Genomic DNA, 16,864 nt, shown 5'->3' with positions numbered 1-16,864 from the left:
GAATTAACCCTCTCTCTATCTGACTATTTATACTGAATTAACCCTCTCTCTCTCTGACTATTTATACTGAATTAACCCTCTCTCTCTCTGACTATTTATACTGAATTAACCCTCTCTGACTATTTATACTGAATTAACCCTCTCTCTCTGACTATTTATACTGTATTAACCCTCTCTCTCTCTGACTATTTATACTGAATTAACCCTCTCTCTCTCTGACTATTTATATTGAATTAACCCTCTCTCTCTGACTATTTATACCAAATTAACCCTCTCTCTCTCTGACTATTTATACTGAATTAACCCTCTCTCTCTGACTATTTATACTGAATTAACCCTCTCTCTCTCTGACTATTTATACTGAATTAACCATCTCTCTCTCTGACTATTTATACTGAATTAACCCTCTCTCTCTCACTATTTATACTGAATTAACCCTCTCTCTCTCTGACTATTTATACTGAATTAACCCTCTCTCTCTCTGACTATTTATACTGAATTAACCCTCTCTCTCTCTCTGACTATTTATACTGAATGAACCCTCTCTCTCTCTGACTATTTATACTGAATTAACCCTCTCTCTCTGACTATTTATACTGAATTAACCCTCTCTCTCTCTGACTATTTATACTGAATTAACCCTCTCTCTCTCTCTGACTATTTATACTGAATTAACCCTCTCTCTCTCTGACTATTTATACTGAATTAACCCTCTCTCTCTCTGACTATTTATACTGAATTAACCATCTCTCTCTCTGACTATTTATACTGAATTAACCATCTCTCTCTCTCTGACTATTTATACTGAATTAACCCTCTCACTCTCTGACTATTTATACTGAATTAACCCTCTCTCTCTGACTATTTATACTGAATTAACCCTCTCTCTCTCTGACTATTTATACTGAATTAACCATCTCTCTCTCTCTGACTATTTATACTGAATTAACCCTCTCTCTCTCTGACTATTTATACTGAATTAACCCTCTCTCTCTGACTATTTATACTGAATTAACCCTCTCTCTCTCTGACTATTTATACTGAATTAACCCTCTCTCTATCTGACTATTTATACTGAATTAACCCTCTCTCTATCTGACTATTTATACTGAATTAACCCTCTCTCTCTCTCTGACTATTTATACTGAATTAACCCTCTCTCTCTGACTATTTATACTGAATTAACCCACTCTCTCTCTGACTATTAATACTGAATTAACCCTCTCTCTCTCTGACTATTTATACTGAATTAACCCTCTCTCTCTCTGACTATTTATACTGAATTAACCCTCTCTCTCTCTGACTATTTATACTGAATTAACCCTCTCTCTATCTGACTATTTATACTGAATTAACCCTCTCTCTCTCTGACTATTTATACTGAATTAACCCTCTCTCTCTGACTATTTATACTGAATTAACCCTCTCTCTATCTGACTATTTATACTGAATTAACCCTCTCTCTCTGACTATTTATACTGAATTAACCCTCTCTCTCTCTGACTATTTATACTGAATTAACCCTCTCTCTCTGACTATTTATACTGAATTAACCCTCTCTCTCTCTGACTATTTATGCTGAATTAACCCTCTCTGACTATTTATACTGAATTAACCCTCTCTCTCTCTGACTATTTATGCTGAATTAACCCTCTCTGACTATTTATACTGAATTAACCCTCTCTCTCTGACTATTTATACTGAATTAACCCTCTCTCTCTCTCTGACTATTTATACTGAATTAACCCTCTCTCTCTGACTATTTATACTGAATTAACCCTCTCTCTATCTGACTATTTATACTGAATTAACCCTCTCTCTCTCTGACTATTTATACTGAATTAACCCTCTCTCTCTGACTATTTATACTGAATTAACCCTCTCTCTCTGACTATTTATACTGAATTAACCCTCTCTCTCTGACTATTTATACTGAATTAACCCTCTCTCTCTCTCTCTCTCTCTCTCTGACTATTTATGCTGAATTAACCCTCTCTGACAATTTATACTGAATTAACACTCTCTCTCTCTCTGACTATTTATACTGAATTAACCCTCTCTCTGTCTCTATCTGACTATTTATGCTGAATTAACTCTCTCTCTCTCTGACTATTTATACTGAATTAACCCTCTCTGACTATTTATGCTGAATTAACCCTCTCTCTCTCTGACTATTTATACTAAATTAACCCTCTCTCTCTCTGACTATTTATACTGAATTAACCCTCTCTCTCTCTGACTATTTATACTGAATTAACCCTCTCTGACTATTTATGCTGAATTAACCCTCTCTCTCTCTGACTATTTTTATTGAATTAACCCTCTCTCTCTCTGACTATTTATACTGAATTAACCCTCTCTCTCTGACTATTTATACTGTATTAACCCTCTCTCTCTGACTATTTATACTGAATTAACCCTCTCTCTCTCTCTCTGACTATTTATACTGAATTAACCCTCTCTCTATCTCTATTTATACTGAATTAACCCTCTCTCTCTCTGACTATTTATACTGAATTAACCCTCTCTCTCTCTGACTATTTATACTGAATTAACCCTCTCTCTCTCTGACTATTTATACTGAATTAACCCTCTCTCTCTGACTATTTATACTGAATTAACCCTCTCTCTCTCTGACTATTTATACTGAATTAACCCTCTCTCTCTCTGACTATTTATACTGAATTAACCATCTCTCTCTCTGACTATTTATACTGAATTAACCCTCTCTCTCTGACTATTTATACTGAATTAACCCTCTCTCTCTCTGACTATTTATACTGAATTAACCCTCTCTCTCTCTGACTATTTATACTGAATTAACCCTCTCTCTCTCTCTGACTATTTATACTGAATTAACCCTCTCTCTCTCTGACTATTTATACTGAATTAACCCTCTCTCTCTGACTATTTATACTGAATTAACCCTCTCTCTCTCTGACTATTTATACTGAATTAACCCTCTCTCTCTCTCTGACTATTTATACTGAATTAACCCTCTCTCTCTCTGACTATTTATACTGAATTAACCCTCTCTCTCTCTGACTATTTATACTGAATTAACCATCTCTCTCTCTGACTATTTATACTGAATTAACCCTCTCTCTCTCTCTGACTATTTATACTGAATTAACCCTCTCACTCTCTGACTATTTATACTGAATTAACCCTCTCTCTCTGACTATTTATACTGAATTAACCCTCTCTCTCTCTGACTATTTATACTGAATTAACCATCTCTCTCTCTCTGACTATTTATACTGAATTAACCCTCTCTCTCTCTGACTATTTATACTGAATTAACCCTCTCTCTCTGACTATTTATACTGAATTAACCCTCTCTCTCTCTGACTATTTATACTGAATTAACCCTCTCTCTATCTGACTATTTATACTGAATTAACCCTCTCTCTATCTGACTATTTATACTGAATTAACCCTCTCTCTCTCTCTGACTATTTATACTGAATTAACCCTCTCTCTCTGACTATTTATACTGAATTAACCCACTCTCTCTCTGACTATTAATACTGAATTAACCCTCTCTCTCTCTGACTATTTATACTGAATTAACCCTCTCTCTCTCTGACTATTTATACTGAATTAACCCTCTCTCTCTCTGACTATTTATACTGAATTAACCCTCTCTCTATCTGACTATTTATACTGAATTAACCCTCTCTCTCTCTGACTATTTATACTGAATTAACCCTCTCTCTCTGACTATTTATACTGAATTAACCCTCTCTCTATCTGACTATTTATACTGAATTAACCCTCTCTCTCTGACTATTTATACTGAATTAACCCTCTCTCTCTCTGACTATTTATACTGAATTAACCCTCTCTCTCTGACTATTTATACTGAATTAACCCTCTCTCTCTCTGACTATTTATGCTGAATTAACCCTCTCTGACTATTTATACTGAATTAACCCTCTCTCTCTCTGACTATTTATGCTGAATTAACCCTCTCTGACTATTTATACTGAATTAACCCTCTCTCTCTGACTATTTATACTGAATTAACCCTCTCTCTCTCTCTGACTATTTATACTGAATTAACCCTCTCTCTCTGACTATTTATACTGAATTAACCCTCTCTCTATCTGACTATTTATACTGAATTAACCCTCTCTCTCTCTGACTATTTATACTGAATTAACCCTCTCTCTCTGACTATTTATACTGAATTAACCCTCTCTCTCTGACTATTTATACTGAATTAACCCTCTCTCTCTGACTATTTATACTGAATTAACCCTCTCTCTCTCTCTCTCTCTCTGACTATTTATGCTGAATTAACCCTCTCTGACAATTTATACTGAATTAACACTCTCTCTCTCTCTGACTATTTATACTGAATTAACCCTCTCTCTGTCTCTATCTGACTATTTATGCTGAATTAACTCTCTCTCTCTCTGACTATTTATACTGAATTAACCCTCTCTGACTATTTATGCTGAATTAACCCTCTCTCTCTCTGACTATTTATACTAAATTAACCCTCTCTCTCTCTGACTATTTATACTGAATTAACCCTCTCTCTCTCTGACTATTTATACTGAATTAACCCTCTCTGACTATTTATGCTGAATTAACCCTCTCTCTCTCTGACTATTTTTACTGAATTAACCCTCTCTCTCTCTGACTATTTATACTGAATTAACCCTCTCTCTCTGACTATTTATACTGTATTAACCCTCTCTCTCTGACTATTTATACTGAATTAACCCTCTCTCTCTCTCTCTGACTATTTATACTGAATTAACCCTCTCTCTATCTCTATTTATACTGAATTAACCCTCTCTCTCTCTGACTATTTATACTGAATTAACCCCTTTCTCTCTCTGACTATTTATACTGAATTAACCCTCTCTCTCTCTGACTATTTATACTGAATTAACCCTCTCTCTCTGACTATTTATACTGAATTAACCCTCTCTCTCTCTGACTATTTATACTGAATTAACCCTCTCTCTCTGACTATTTATACAGAATTAACCCACTCTCTCTGACTATTTATACTGTATTAACCCTCTCTCTCTATCTGACTATTTATACAGAATTAACCCTCTCTCTCTCTGACTATTTATACTGAATTAACCCTCTCTCTCTCTGACTATTTATACTGAATTAACCCTCTCTCTCTGACTATTTATACTGAATTAACCCTCTCTCTCTCTGACTATTTATACTGAATTAACCCTCTCTCTCTGACTATTTATACAGAATTAACCCACTCTCTGACTATTTATACTGAATTAACCCTCTCTCTCTCTGACTATTTATACTGAATTAACCCTCTCTCTCTCTGACTATTTATACTGAATTAACCCTCTCTCTCTCTGACTATTTATACTGAATTAACCCTCTCTCTCTCTCTGACTATTTATACTGAATTAACCCCCTCTCTCTGACTTTTTATAGTGAATTAACCATCTCTCTCTGACTATTTATACTGAATTAACCCTCTCTCTCTGACTTTTTATAGTGAATTAACCATATCTCTCTGACTATTTATACTGAATTAACCATCTCTCTCTGACTATTTATACTGAATTTACCTTTTCTCGGTGACTATTTACACTGAATTAACAGTCTCTCTCTCACACTCTCTCTGTCTCTCTCTGAATATTTATACTGAATTAACCCTCTCTCTCTATCTGACTATTTATGCTGAATTAACCCTCTCTCTCTATCTGGCTATTTATACTGAATTAACCCTCTCTCTCTCTGACTATTTATACTGAATTAACCCTCTCTCTCTATCTGACTATTTATGCTGAATTAACCCTCTCTCTATCTGACTATTTATGCTGAATTAACCCTCTCTCTCTCTGACTATTTATACTGAATTAACCCTCTCTCTCTATCTGACTATTTATGCTGAATTAACCCTCTCTGTCACTTGAACCGATGTGGATGTGGTGGAGGAGTCAGGCGCAGGACACAGAGGTTAAGTCCAACAGACTTTAATAGTCTAATGATTATGAGGAAAAAACCCGACCTCGAATAACACCAAGAGGCGAGGGAAAATTACGCACACGCGTAAACACTAAACATGAAACAAAACAAAGTGCAAACACGTAGCTCTGACAAAGTGGCAGCAATCACAACACACAATCAGTCTAGTGCAAAAACAAGGAACTTATAAGACACGTAATCAACACACAAATGGACACAGGTGTAACAGACAGACAAAAGCAATCAAATAACGAAACATAGAGCGGTGGCAGCTAGTACTCCGGGGACGGCGAACGCCGAAGCCTGCCCGAACCAGGAGGAGGAGCAGTCTCGGCAGAATCCGTGACAGTACCCCCCCCTTGACGCGCGGCTCCAGCCGTGCGCCGACCCCGGCCTCGGGGACGGCCAGGAGGACGCGGACCCGGGCGCGTGGGATGCCCACGGTGGAACTCAGTCAGGAGGGATGGATCGAGTATGTCCCTCCTGGGCACCCAGCACCGTTCCTCCGGACCGTACCCCTCCCACTCCACGAGATACTGGAAACCACTCGTCCGGCGCCTCGAGTCCAAGATGGTCCGGACCCTGTACGCCGGGGCCCCCTCGATGTCCAAAGGGGGCGGAGGGGTCTCTCCTATCTCATCTTCTTGGAGTGGGCCAGCTACCACCGGCCTGAGAAGAGACACATGGAACGAGGGGTTAATATTTTTATACTCTATAGGCAGTTGTAACCTGTAACACACCTCGTTCAATCTTCTCAGGACTTTGAAGGGCCCCACAAACCGCCGACCCAGCTTCCGGCAGGGCAGGCGGAGGGGCAGGTTTCGAGTCGAGAGCCAGACTCGATCTCCCGGTGCGTACACCGGTCCCTCACTGCGGTGGCGATCGGCGCTCGCCTTTTGTTGACGGATGGCACGCTGCAGATGGACATGGGCAGCGTCCCACGTCTCCTCCGAGCGCCGAATCCACTCGTCCACCGCAGGGGCCTCGATCTGGCTCTCGTGCCATGGTGCCAGGACCGGCTGATAACCTAAAACACACTGGAAAGGTGTTAAATTGGTGGAGGAGTGGCGGAGAGAGTTCTGGGCCATCTCTGCCCAGGGGATGAACCTAGACCACTCCTCCGGCCGGTCCCGGCAATAGGACCTCAAAAACCTACCCACATCCTGGTTGACACGTTCCACCTGCCCATTGCTCTCTGGGTGGTACCCCGAGGTAAGGCTTACCGAGACCCCCAACCGTTCCATGAACGCTCCCCAAACTCTGGAGGTGAACTGGGGACCTCGGTCAGACACAATATCCTCGGGGACCCCATAGTGCCGGAACACATGGGTAAATAGGGCCTCAGCGGTTTGTAGGGCAGTAGGGAGACCCGGCATTGGAAGGAGACGACAGGCCTTGGAAAACCGATCCACAACGACCAAAATGGTGGTATTCCCCTGGGAGGGGGGTAGGTCGGTTACGAAATCCACCGATAGGTGGGACCATGGTCATTGTGGAACGGGCAGGGGATGTAGCTTACCCCTGGGCAAATGTCTAGGCGCCTTACACTGGGCACACACCGAGCAGGAGGAGACATAAACCCTCACATCCCTAGCTAACGTTGGCCACCAGTATTTCATGCTAAGACAGTGCACGGTCCGGCCAATACCTGGATGTCCAGAGGAGGGTGATGTATGAGCCCAATAAATAAGACGATCACGAACCTCGAGCGGAACGTACGTCCGCCCCACAGGACACTCGGGGGGAGTAGGGTCGGTACGCAGTGCCCGCTCGATTTCCGCATCGACCTCCCATACCACCGGAGCCACCAAACAAGACTCCGGCAATATGGAAGTAGGCTCGTTGGACCTCTCCTCTGTGTCATACCGCCGGGACAGGGCGTCTGCCTTACCATTCTGGGACCCTGGGATGTATGTGATCTTAAAAACAAACCGGGTTAGGAACATATTCCACCTAGCCTGACGAGGGTTCAATCTCCTAGCTGCCCTGATGTACTCCAGGTTACGGTGATCAGTCAGAATGAGGAAAGGGTGTTGAGCCCCCTCAAGCCAATGCCTCCACACCTTTAGGGCCTGGACTACAGCTAACAGCTCCCTGTCCCCAACGTCATAATTTCGCTCCGCCGAGCTGAGCTTCTTGGAGTAGAACGCACAGGGGCGGAGCTTAGGTGGCGTGCCGGACCGTTGTGACAGGACTGCCCCTATGCCGGCCTCGGACGCGTCTACCTCTACTTGGAATGGTAAAGAGGGATCCGGATGCGCCAGCACCGGAGCCGAGGTGAACAGGTTCTTCAGTTTGACAAATGCCCTGTCCGCCTCAGCCGACCACTGCAAACGAACCGGACCCCCCTTTAGCAGGGACGTAATGGGAGCTGCAACCTGTCCAAAACCCCGAATAAACCTCCGGTAGTAATTAGCAAAACCCAAGAACTGCTGCACCTCTTTTACAGTGGTTGGAGTTTGCCAATTACGCACGGCCGATACCCGGTCTACCTCTATCTCCACACCAGACGCGGACAACCGATAACCCAAAAAGGAGACGGACTCCTGGAAGAACAGGCATTTCTCTGCCTTGACATACAAGTCATGCTCCAACAGTCTTCTCAACACTCGGCGCACCTGGGCTACATGCTCGGCTCGTGTAGAAGAGTACACTAGGATGTCGTCGATGTAAACTACTACACCCTGCCCATGCATGTCCCGGAAAATCTTGTCAACAAAGGATTGGAAGACTGAAGGAGCATTCATTAACCCGTATGGCATGACGAGATACTCGTAATGACCCGAGGTGGTGCTAAATGCTGTTTTCCATTCATCCCCCTCCCTAATGCGCACCAGATTGTACGCGCTCCTGAGATCCAACTTTGTGAAGAACCGCGCTCCGCGTAATGTCTCCGTCATCGTCGCAATCAGTGGAAGTGGGTAACTGTATTTAACTGTGATCTGATTGAGACTACGGTAATCAATACACGGGCGCAATCCCCCGTCCTTCTTCTTCACAAAGAAGAAACTCGAGGAGACCGGGGAAGTGGAGGACCGTATGTATCCCTGTGCCAAGGACTCGGCTATGTAAGTCTCCATAGCCGCTGTTTCCTCTTGAGACAGGGGATACACACGACTCCGTGGAAGAGCCGCTCCTGTTTGGAGATTTATCGCACATTCCCCCTGTCTATGAGGAGGTAGCCGTGTTGCCCTCGATTTGCTGAACACGAGTGCTAAATCCTCATACTCAGGGGGAATGCGCAGTGCGGGCACTTGGTTCGGACTCTCTACCGAGGTCGCCCCTACGGAAACACCTAGACATCTCCCTACACACTGGGCAGACCACTCCATAAGAGCCCTCTGTTGCCACGCTATGGTAGGATCATGGGTGCTTAACCAGGGAAGGCCCAACACCACAGGGTACGCAGGAGAGTCAATCAGATAAAACTGAATGATCTCCTCATGACCCCCCTGCGTCGTCATCGTCAGTGGTGCTGTGACCTCCCTGATCAGGCCCGACCCCAACGGCCGGCTGTCTAATGCGTGGACAGGAAATGGAGCTTCTACCGGCCGAAGGGGAATTCCTAACCTACAGCAAAATGCCCGATCAATAAAGTTCCCAGCTGCGCCTGAATCTACTAGCGCCTTATGCTGGGAATGAGGTGCCACCTGTGGAAACCTCACAGGAATACTCATGTGACCAACAGAAAGCTCTGGGTAAGTGGGGCGCCTACTCACCTGAAATGACTCCCCAGTGCGTGGCCTGTTGTCACCTCTCCCAGGAGACCCTCCCCAGCACCTGGCCGCGGTGTGTCCTCCACGACCACAGGTGGTGCAGGGGATGGCCCCCCTCGGGTTCCCTCTCCTCCTCTCTCTAGCGCCAGCACCCCCGAGCTCCATGGGAATCGGCTCGGAGGTGCTGGAGGGTGGAATGGACGACCCCCACTCGGGACGTCCGCGGGTAGCCAGCAGGGTGTCTAGACGGATGGAAATGTCCACCAACTGGTCAAACGACAGGTTGGTGTCCCTGCAGGCCAGCTCACGACGAACGTCCTCTCGTAGGCTACACCGGTAGTTGTCGATGAGGGCCCTCTCATTCCACCCCGCATCCGCCGCTAGTGTCCGGAACTCCAGTGCGAACTCCTGTGCGCTCCTCTTCCCCTGTCGGAGGTGGAATAGACGCTCTCCCGCCGCTTTCCCCTCAGGTGGATGATCGAAGACAGCCCTGAAGCGGCGGGAGAACTCCGCGTAGGTGATGGTTGCGGCGTCTATTCCCCTCCATTCGGCGTTGGCCCACTCCAACGCCTTGCCGGAGAGACAGGAGATGAGGGCGGAAACGCTCTCGTATCCCGAGGGCGCCGGGTGTATGGTGGCAAGGTAAAGTTCCACCTGCAGGAGGAACCCCTGACACCCGGCTGCAGAACCGTCATATGCCCTCGGGAGCGAGAGCCGAATGCCACTGGGTTCCGGTGCTGAGAGAGGAGGACTGGCCGTTGGTGATGGGATGTTGTAAGAGTGCGTGGGCACCTCTCGATTCACCAATCGGCGCAGAGTGTTGGACACCTCGTCCATGGCGGCCCCGAGTTGCCGGATCATAGTGTCCTGGTAGTTGATCCGGTCTTCCAGGGATTCGGGTGCCGCCGCCGTTCCTGCTGACTCCATGATGGTGTGTTGTTCTGTCACTTGAACCGATGTGGATGTGGTGGAGGAGTCAGGCGCAGGACACAGAGGTTAAGTCCAACAGACTTTAATAGTCTAATGATTATGAGGAAAAAACCCAACCTCGAATAACACCAAGAGGCGAGGGAAAATTACACACACGCGTAAACACTAAACATGAAACAAAACAAAGTGCAAACACGTAGCTCTGACAAAGTGGCAGCAATCACAACACACAATCAGTCTAGTGCAAAAACAAGGAACTTATAAGACACGTAATCAACACACAAATGGACACAGGTGTAACAGACAGACAAAAGCAATCAAATAACGAAACATAGAGCGGTGGCAGCTAGTACTCCGGGGACGGCGAACGCCGAAGCCTGCCCGAACCAGGAGGAGGAGCAGTCTCGGCAGAATCCGTGACACTCTCTCTATCTGACTTTTTATGCTGAATTAACCCTCTCTCTCTCTCTGACTATTTATACTGAATTAACCCTCTCTCTCTCTCTCTGACTATTTATACTGAATTAACCCTCTCTATCTGACTATTTATACTGAATTAACCATCTCTCTCTCTGACTATTTATACTGAATTAACCCTCGCTCTCTCTCTGACTATTTATACTGAATTAACCCTCTCTCTCTCTGACTATTTATACTGAATTAACCCTCTCTCTATCTGACTATTTATACTGAATTAACCCTCTCTCTATCTGACTATTTATACTGAATTAACCCTCTCTCTCTCTATCTGACTATTTATACTGAATTAACCCTCTCTCTCTCTGACTATTTATACTGAATTAACCCTCTCTCTCTCTCTGACTATTTATACTGAATTAACCCTCTCTCTATCTGACTATTTATACTGAATTAACCCTCTCTCTATCTGACTATTTATACTGAATTAACCCTCTCTCTCTCTATCTGACTATTTCTACTGAATTAACCCTCTCTCTCTCTCTGACTATTTATACTGAATTAACCCTCTCTCTCTCTGACTATTTATACTGAATTAACCCTCTCTCTCTCTCTGACTATTTATACTGAATTAACCCTCTCTCTCTCTGACTATTTATACTGAATTAACCCTCTCTCTCTGACTATTTATACTGAATTAACCCTCTCTCTCTCTGACTATTTATACTGAATTAACCCTCTCTATCTGACTATTTATACTGAATTAACCCTCTCTCTCTCTGACTATTTATACTGAATTAACCCTCTCTCTCTATCTGACTATTTATGCTGAATTAACCCTCTCTCTCTCTGACTATTTATGCTGAATTAACCCTCTCTCTCTATCTGACTATTTATACTGAATTAACCATCTCTCTCTCTGACTATTTATACTGAATTAACCCTCTCTCTCTCTGACTATTTATACTGAATTAACCCTCTCTCTCTGACTATTTATACTGAATTAACCCTCTCTCTCTCTGACTATTTATACTGAATTAACCCTCTCTCTCTCTGACTATTTATACTGAATTAACCCTCTCTCTCTCTGACTATTTATACTGAATTAACCCTCTCTCTCTGACTATTTATGCTGAATTAACCCTCTCTGACTATTTATGCTGAATTAACCCTCTCTCTCTATCTGACTATTTATACTGAATTAACCCTCTCTGACTATTTATACTGTATTAACCCTCTCTCTATCTGACTATTTACACTGAATTAACCCTCTCTATCTGACTATTTATACTGAATTAACCCTCTCTCTATCTGACTATTTATACTGAATTAACCCTCTCTATCTGACTATTTATACTGAATTAACCCTCTCTCTATCTGACTATTTATACTGAATTAACCCTCTCTCTCTCTATTTATACTGAATTAACCCTCTCTCTTTCTGACTATTTATACTGAATTAACCCTCTCTCTCTGACTATTTATACTGAATTAACCCTCTCTCTATCTGACTATTTATACTGAATTAACCCTCTCTATCTGACTATTTATACTGAATTAACCCTCTCTCTATCTGACTATTTATACTGAATTAACCCTCTCTCTCTCTATTTATACTGAATTAACCCTCTCTCTCTCTGACTATTTATACTGAATTAACCCTCTCTCTATCTGACTATTTATACTAAATTAACCCTCTCTCTATCTATTTATACTGAATTAACCCTCTCTCTCTCTGACTATTTATACTGAATTAACCCTCTCTCTCTCTGACTATTTATACTGAATTAACCCTCTCTCTCTCTCTTACCTGCTTGTGTACGTGTCTGTGTGTAGGTGATCTGGAGGGCAAGGTGGACTCGTGCCAGGGGGATTCTGGAGGTCCTCTGGTGTGTCAGGACTCTCTAGGTGTCTCCTACCTCTGGGGTATCGTCTCCTGGGGGGAGAATTGTGGGAAGGCCAGGTACCCTGGAGTGTACACTAAAGTAGCACACTACTTTGAGTGGATCCGCACTCACACTGGCTGGGCTGCTATCACTAAATACAACCTGTGATGTTGATATAGACCAGTAGGGTATTTCACATGTTACTGTTACTGCTGCTTTTCTGTTGTCCCATTCTAAACCAGTCCCTGATTAAAGCGGAATCACCCACCTGGTGTCCCAGGTCTAAATCAGTCCCTGATTAGAGAGGAATCACCCACCTGGTGTCCCAGGTCTAAATCAGTCCCTGATTAAAGGGGAATCACCCACCTGGTGTCCCAGGTCTAAACCAGTCCCTGATTAGAGGGGAATCACCCACCTGGTGTCCCAGGTCTAAACCAGTCCCTGATTAAAGGGGAATCACCCACCTTGGTGTCCCAGGTCTAAACCAGTCCCTGATTAGAGGGGAATCACCCACCTGGTGTCCCAGGTCTAAACCAGTCCCTGATTAGAGTGGAATCACCCACCTGGTGTCCCAGGTCTAAATCAGTCCCTGATTAGAGGGGAATCACCCACCTGGTGTCCAGGTCTAAATCAGTCCCTGATTAGAGTGGAATCACCCACCTGGTGTCCCAGGTCTAAATCAGTCCCTGATTAAAGAGGAACAATGAAAACAAGCAGTTAAACTGGCTTCCAGGTCCAGAGATTAGTCATATAGCCTATTCATACATAATAAATAGTAATAAACCATTATTACAATGTTATAAGTTGCTTATGCTGGATGATGTCAATAAAGAACTTGAGAGCCCAGTTGTTTGGTCCTGTTATTTTATTTATTGATTTGATGTTTAATGTTTTATTTTTAGTAAAGGGTTTATGGTATAGTTTTCCTGCATGTATGAACTGTCCCTTTTAAAAGCTCTCTCTCTCATTCTCTCACTCTCTCTCTCACACACACACACACACACACACACACACACACACACATATGGGATTTCCCGTTAGTCAATGGACCCATCCGAATGATTGAACGCAACCCGCTGTGTACGGACAGGAGGGTGATGAAAGTCAACAGCATCCTCTGGCAAATACAGAGATACAATACAACAATTTATCCAAGGTAGGCTACTGTATCTATTATCATTATTTCATTATCAGGTGATTATGTGCTAAGAATAGATGACATTGGTTTAATCAATCATTCTCTCAACATGTGGCGCGAGAGGGATTCGAGTTACTGCTTTGCGTCAGCAGTCATTCTTAAAAGTAGTAAACAGATCTGAGATGAATAACAACTGGGATATTTTGCTAAGAAAGTCCCGTTATTGAAACGTGTTCTTGGTGTCATTAAACAAGGTTGTCAATAGGTTTTTTTTTTTCAATAAATGTCACGATAATGTGCAGAGCGTTCGATTTGGCAGCTGGAGGGCGAGGAGACGCCACAGCTCCACTAAAACCAATGTGCGTGTCGTTTTCAAGGGATTGTTAAATAAATGTTATAACTATTTGGTTGTGATGTCATCACCTCTTGAAGAGCATCGTCAGACCTACACATGTCCAATTATTCCATGCAAAACAATTGCGCACATTTGGCTCCATCAGAGTTATACAGCAAGTAATTGCATGCTTTTCGTGATCATTAAACATCAATTAATCATGGCATTTCAGATACGTAGGGTAGCCTCAAGGATATCTCTCGATTTTGGCACCATTAATGTGATATTTTACTGATATAAAATAAAAGTGAACTGACATTTATGAGTGGTTTAGGTTCATTTCCCGTCCTTTGTTTTTGAGAGTGTTTAATTACGATTGCTGCTGACAGACATGATAGGATACATTGATTTATAGGCCACGTCAAATTGGCTAGCTAGCAAATAACAGATCACGTCAAAATGGCTAGTTAACAAGTTAACTTTCAGGGGATAAACTAGATGGCTATATCCAAATACTGTTTGATTTAATTCCATCTATAGTGGTGATGACGGTGTGACTCTGTCATACAGTACATGCTTTGTTTTTTTTGTCCTGGGATACCTGTTATCCTAACTTCCTTTCATGGTCAACGATACGCCATGCCAGCTAGTTGATATTAGCATACTACATCTAGCTACAGTACCAGTCAAAAGTTTGGACACACCTACTCATTCAAACGTTTTTCTTTATTTTTTACTATTTTCTACATTGTAGAATAATAGTGAAGACATCAACACTATGAAATAACACATATGGAATCACGTGGTAACCAAGAAAGTGGCTTGGCATTCCCTCAACCATTAGTCTGTTGTGTTTCTGTCTTTAACGTAGGTGTGTGTTTTTCAGACTAGCGGAGCTGAGTTTTGCTGTGAGGCCAAATGACAACCTGACAAGACAGGAGGTCCTGGCTGTCATAAACGATGGTGAACCACAACAACAACATTTTGCTCTGGATTTAATGATGTGAAAGTACTACCCCAGAGGATAGGGTAATGAAGGTACTACTCCAGAGGATAGGGTAATGAAAATACTACCGCAGAGGATAGGGTAATGATAGTACTACCCCAGAGGATAGGGTAATGAAGGTACTACTCTAGAGGATAGTGTGAGAGATTTATTATGTTTATAATTGATGGGATGACTAACTTAGAAAGAATGCATTCTTGACTGGGCTAATGTAGGTTGTGACACCTGGCAAGCTGTGATTGATGTGAAGAGCTGTTTTAGGGGGTAAAGGGAGATAGGGATTTGTGTCTCCAGATTCTGGAATATACTGGTTCTTTGTAATCTGTGAACCTTCCTTGGACGTAGGAATGGTGTCTAAGGGAGCTGGCTCTTCTCACTATGACAGGTTGTTATGATATGGACATATGCCTGGTAACAGAGATGCATCAACGGATTGGCTGAGTAAGTCTAAACCACGCTCAAGTCTCTACTCTAATTGGTCAGCAGAGAGGTGGGAAACTCCCTCTGTCAGAGTATTTGAGCAAGAACCCAGAACAATGGGTTAGTTCTCTGGGGTGCCCTGCGAGGTGTTTCAGAGAGCCCGTATATACGAAACATCATATTTATCATTGAAGGTTTTTGCATTAATTAAAATAACTAGTATATCTTAGAAGTCGTGTTGACCTCTTTTGTTCCTAATACCAGATTTGAATTGACGCGACTTTGACAATTGGTGACACTCCGACGTGATCTGGTAGAAGGGACTTCACTGGGTAATGTCCGGCCCATTGGTCATCTCTTTCATTGGACTCTGTTTCACAAAAAGTCCGGACAACTTAAAGAAGGTAAGCAGATACCTATTGTTAAATAACTAAAGATCTGCAAATTGGCTTTATTCAAATTAATTTTGTGAAACAACTGTCTGATGTAAGTGAACTAAATTATGAAACTATTATGAGTAGATAAGCACAATATTGTGACATGCAAACCTGTGATGAATGTGATGTTAAAACCTTGGTACCGTAGAGTATTGTTTCACCGGCACGTACCAGAAGCCTAGGTACGGATAGGATCGGGAAATAGTACTGAAGTCTCCAGGCTAGGATCACCAGGGGTGAGAACTGGAGACCAAGGGAATTATTGGCTAAGGGCGTTGGCTACTGACGCATATCCATCGAGATATGGCTAGGATCCGAGGAGCGCCAAAATTTTAGTTGAGTATTGTTCTACCGACACATATCCAGAGAGATATGGCTAGGTTCGGAGAAAATACTGAAGTCCCCAGGCTAGGATCACCAGGGGTGAGAACTGGAGATACAGGGAATTATTGGCTAAGGGCGTTGGCTACTGACACATATCCATCGAGATATGGCTAGGATCAGAGGAGCGCCAAAATTTTAGTTGAGTATTGTTTTACCGACACATATCCACAGAGAGATATGGCTAGGTTCGGAGAAAATACTGAAGTCCCCAGGCTAGGATCACCAGGGG

The 16,864-nt window shown here is 43.0% G+C and overlaps 1 protein-coding gene and 1 long non-coding RNA gene across 2 annotated transcripts in view; one reads left to right on the top strand and one right to left on the bottom strand.

Moving 5' to 3' along the window:
* Positions 1-13,762, top strand: part of LOC311122864 (complement factor I-like) — a 75,734-nt gene extending 61,972 nt beyond the window's left edge. The window contains exon 15 of the mRNA XM_084197179.1: positions 12,867-13,762. Within this exon, the coding sequence (XP_084053305.1) occupies positions 12,867-13,084 (218 nt within the window). The 3' untranslated portion in view covers positions 13,085-13,762. The remainder of the gene's footprint in view (positions 1-12,866) is intronic.
* LOC311122868 lies at positions 13,133-15,717 on the bottom strand. The gene is made up of 2 exons (XR_014612511.1): positions 13,577-15,717; positions 13,133-13,528 (listed from the first exon to the last, which is right to left on the bottom strand). It is a non-coding gene; the product is annotated as an uncharacterized lncRNA (long non-coding RNA).
* Between the last annotated feature and the right edge of the window lie 1,147 nt (positions 15,718-16,864).

Source organism: Coregonus lavaretus (genome assembly GCF_964263955.1).
Source record: "Coregonus lavaretus genome assembly, contig: HAP1_SCAFFOLD_909, whole genome shotgun sequence".
In the NCBI taxonomy this organism is placed as follows: domain Eukaryota; kingdom Metazoa; phylum Chordata; class Actinopteri; order Salmoniformes; family Salmonidae; genus Coregonus; species Coregonus lavaretus.
Note: the sequence above shows the minus strand (reverse complement) of the source record. Positions and strands in the feature narration are given on the sequence as shown.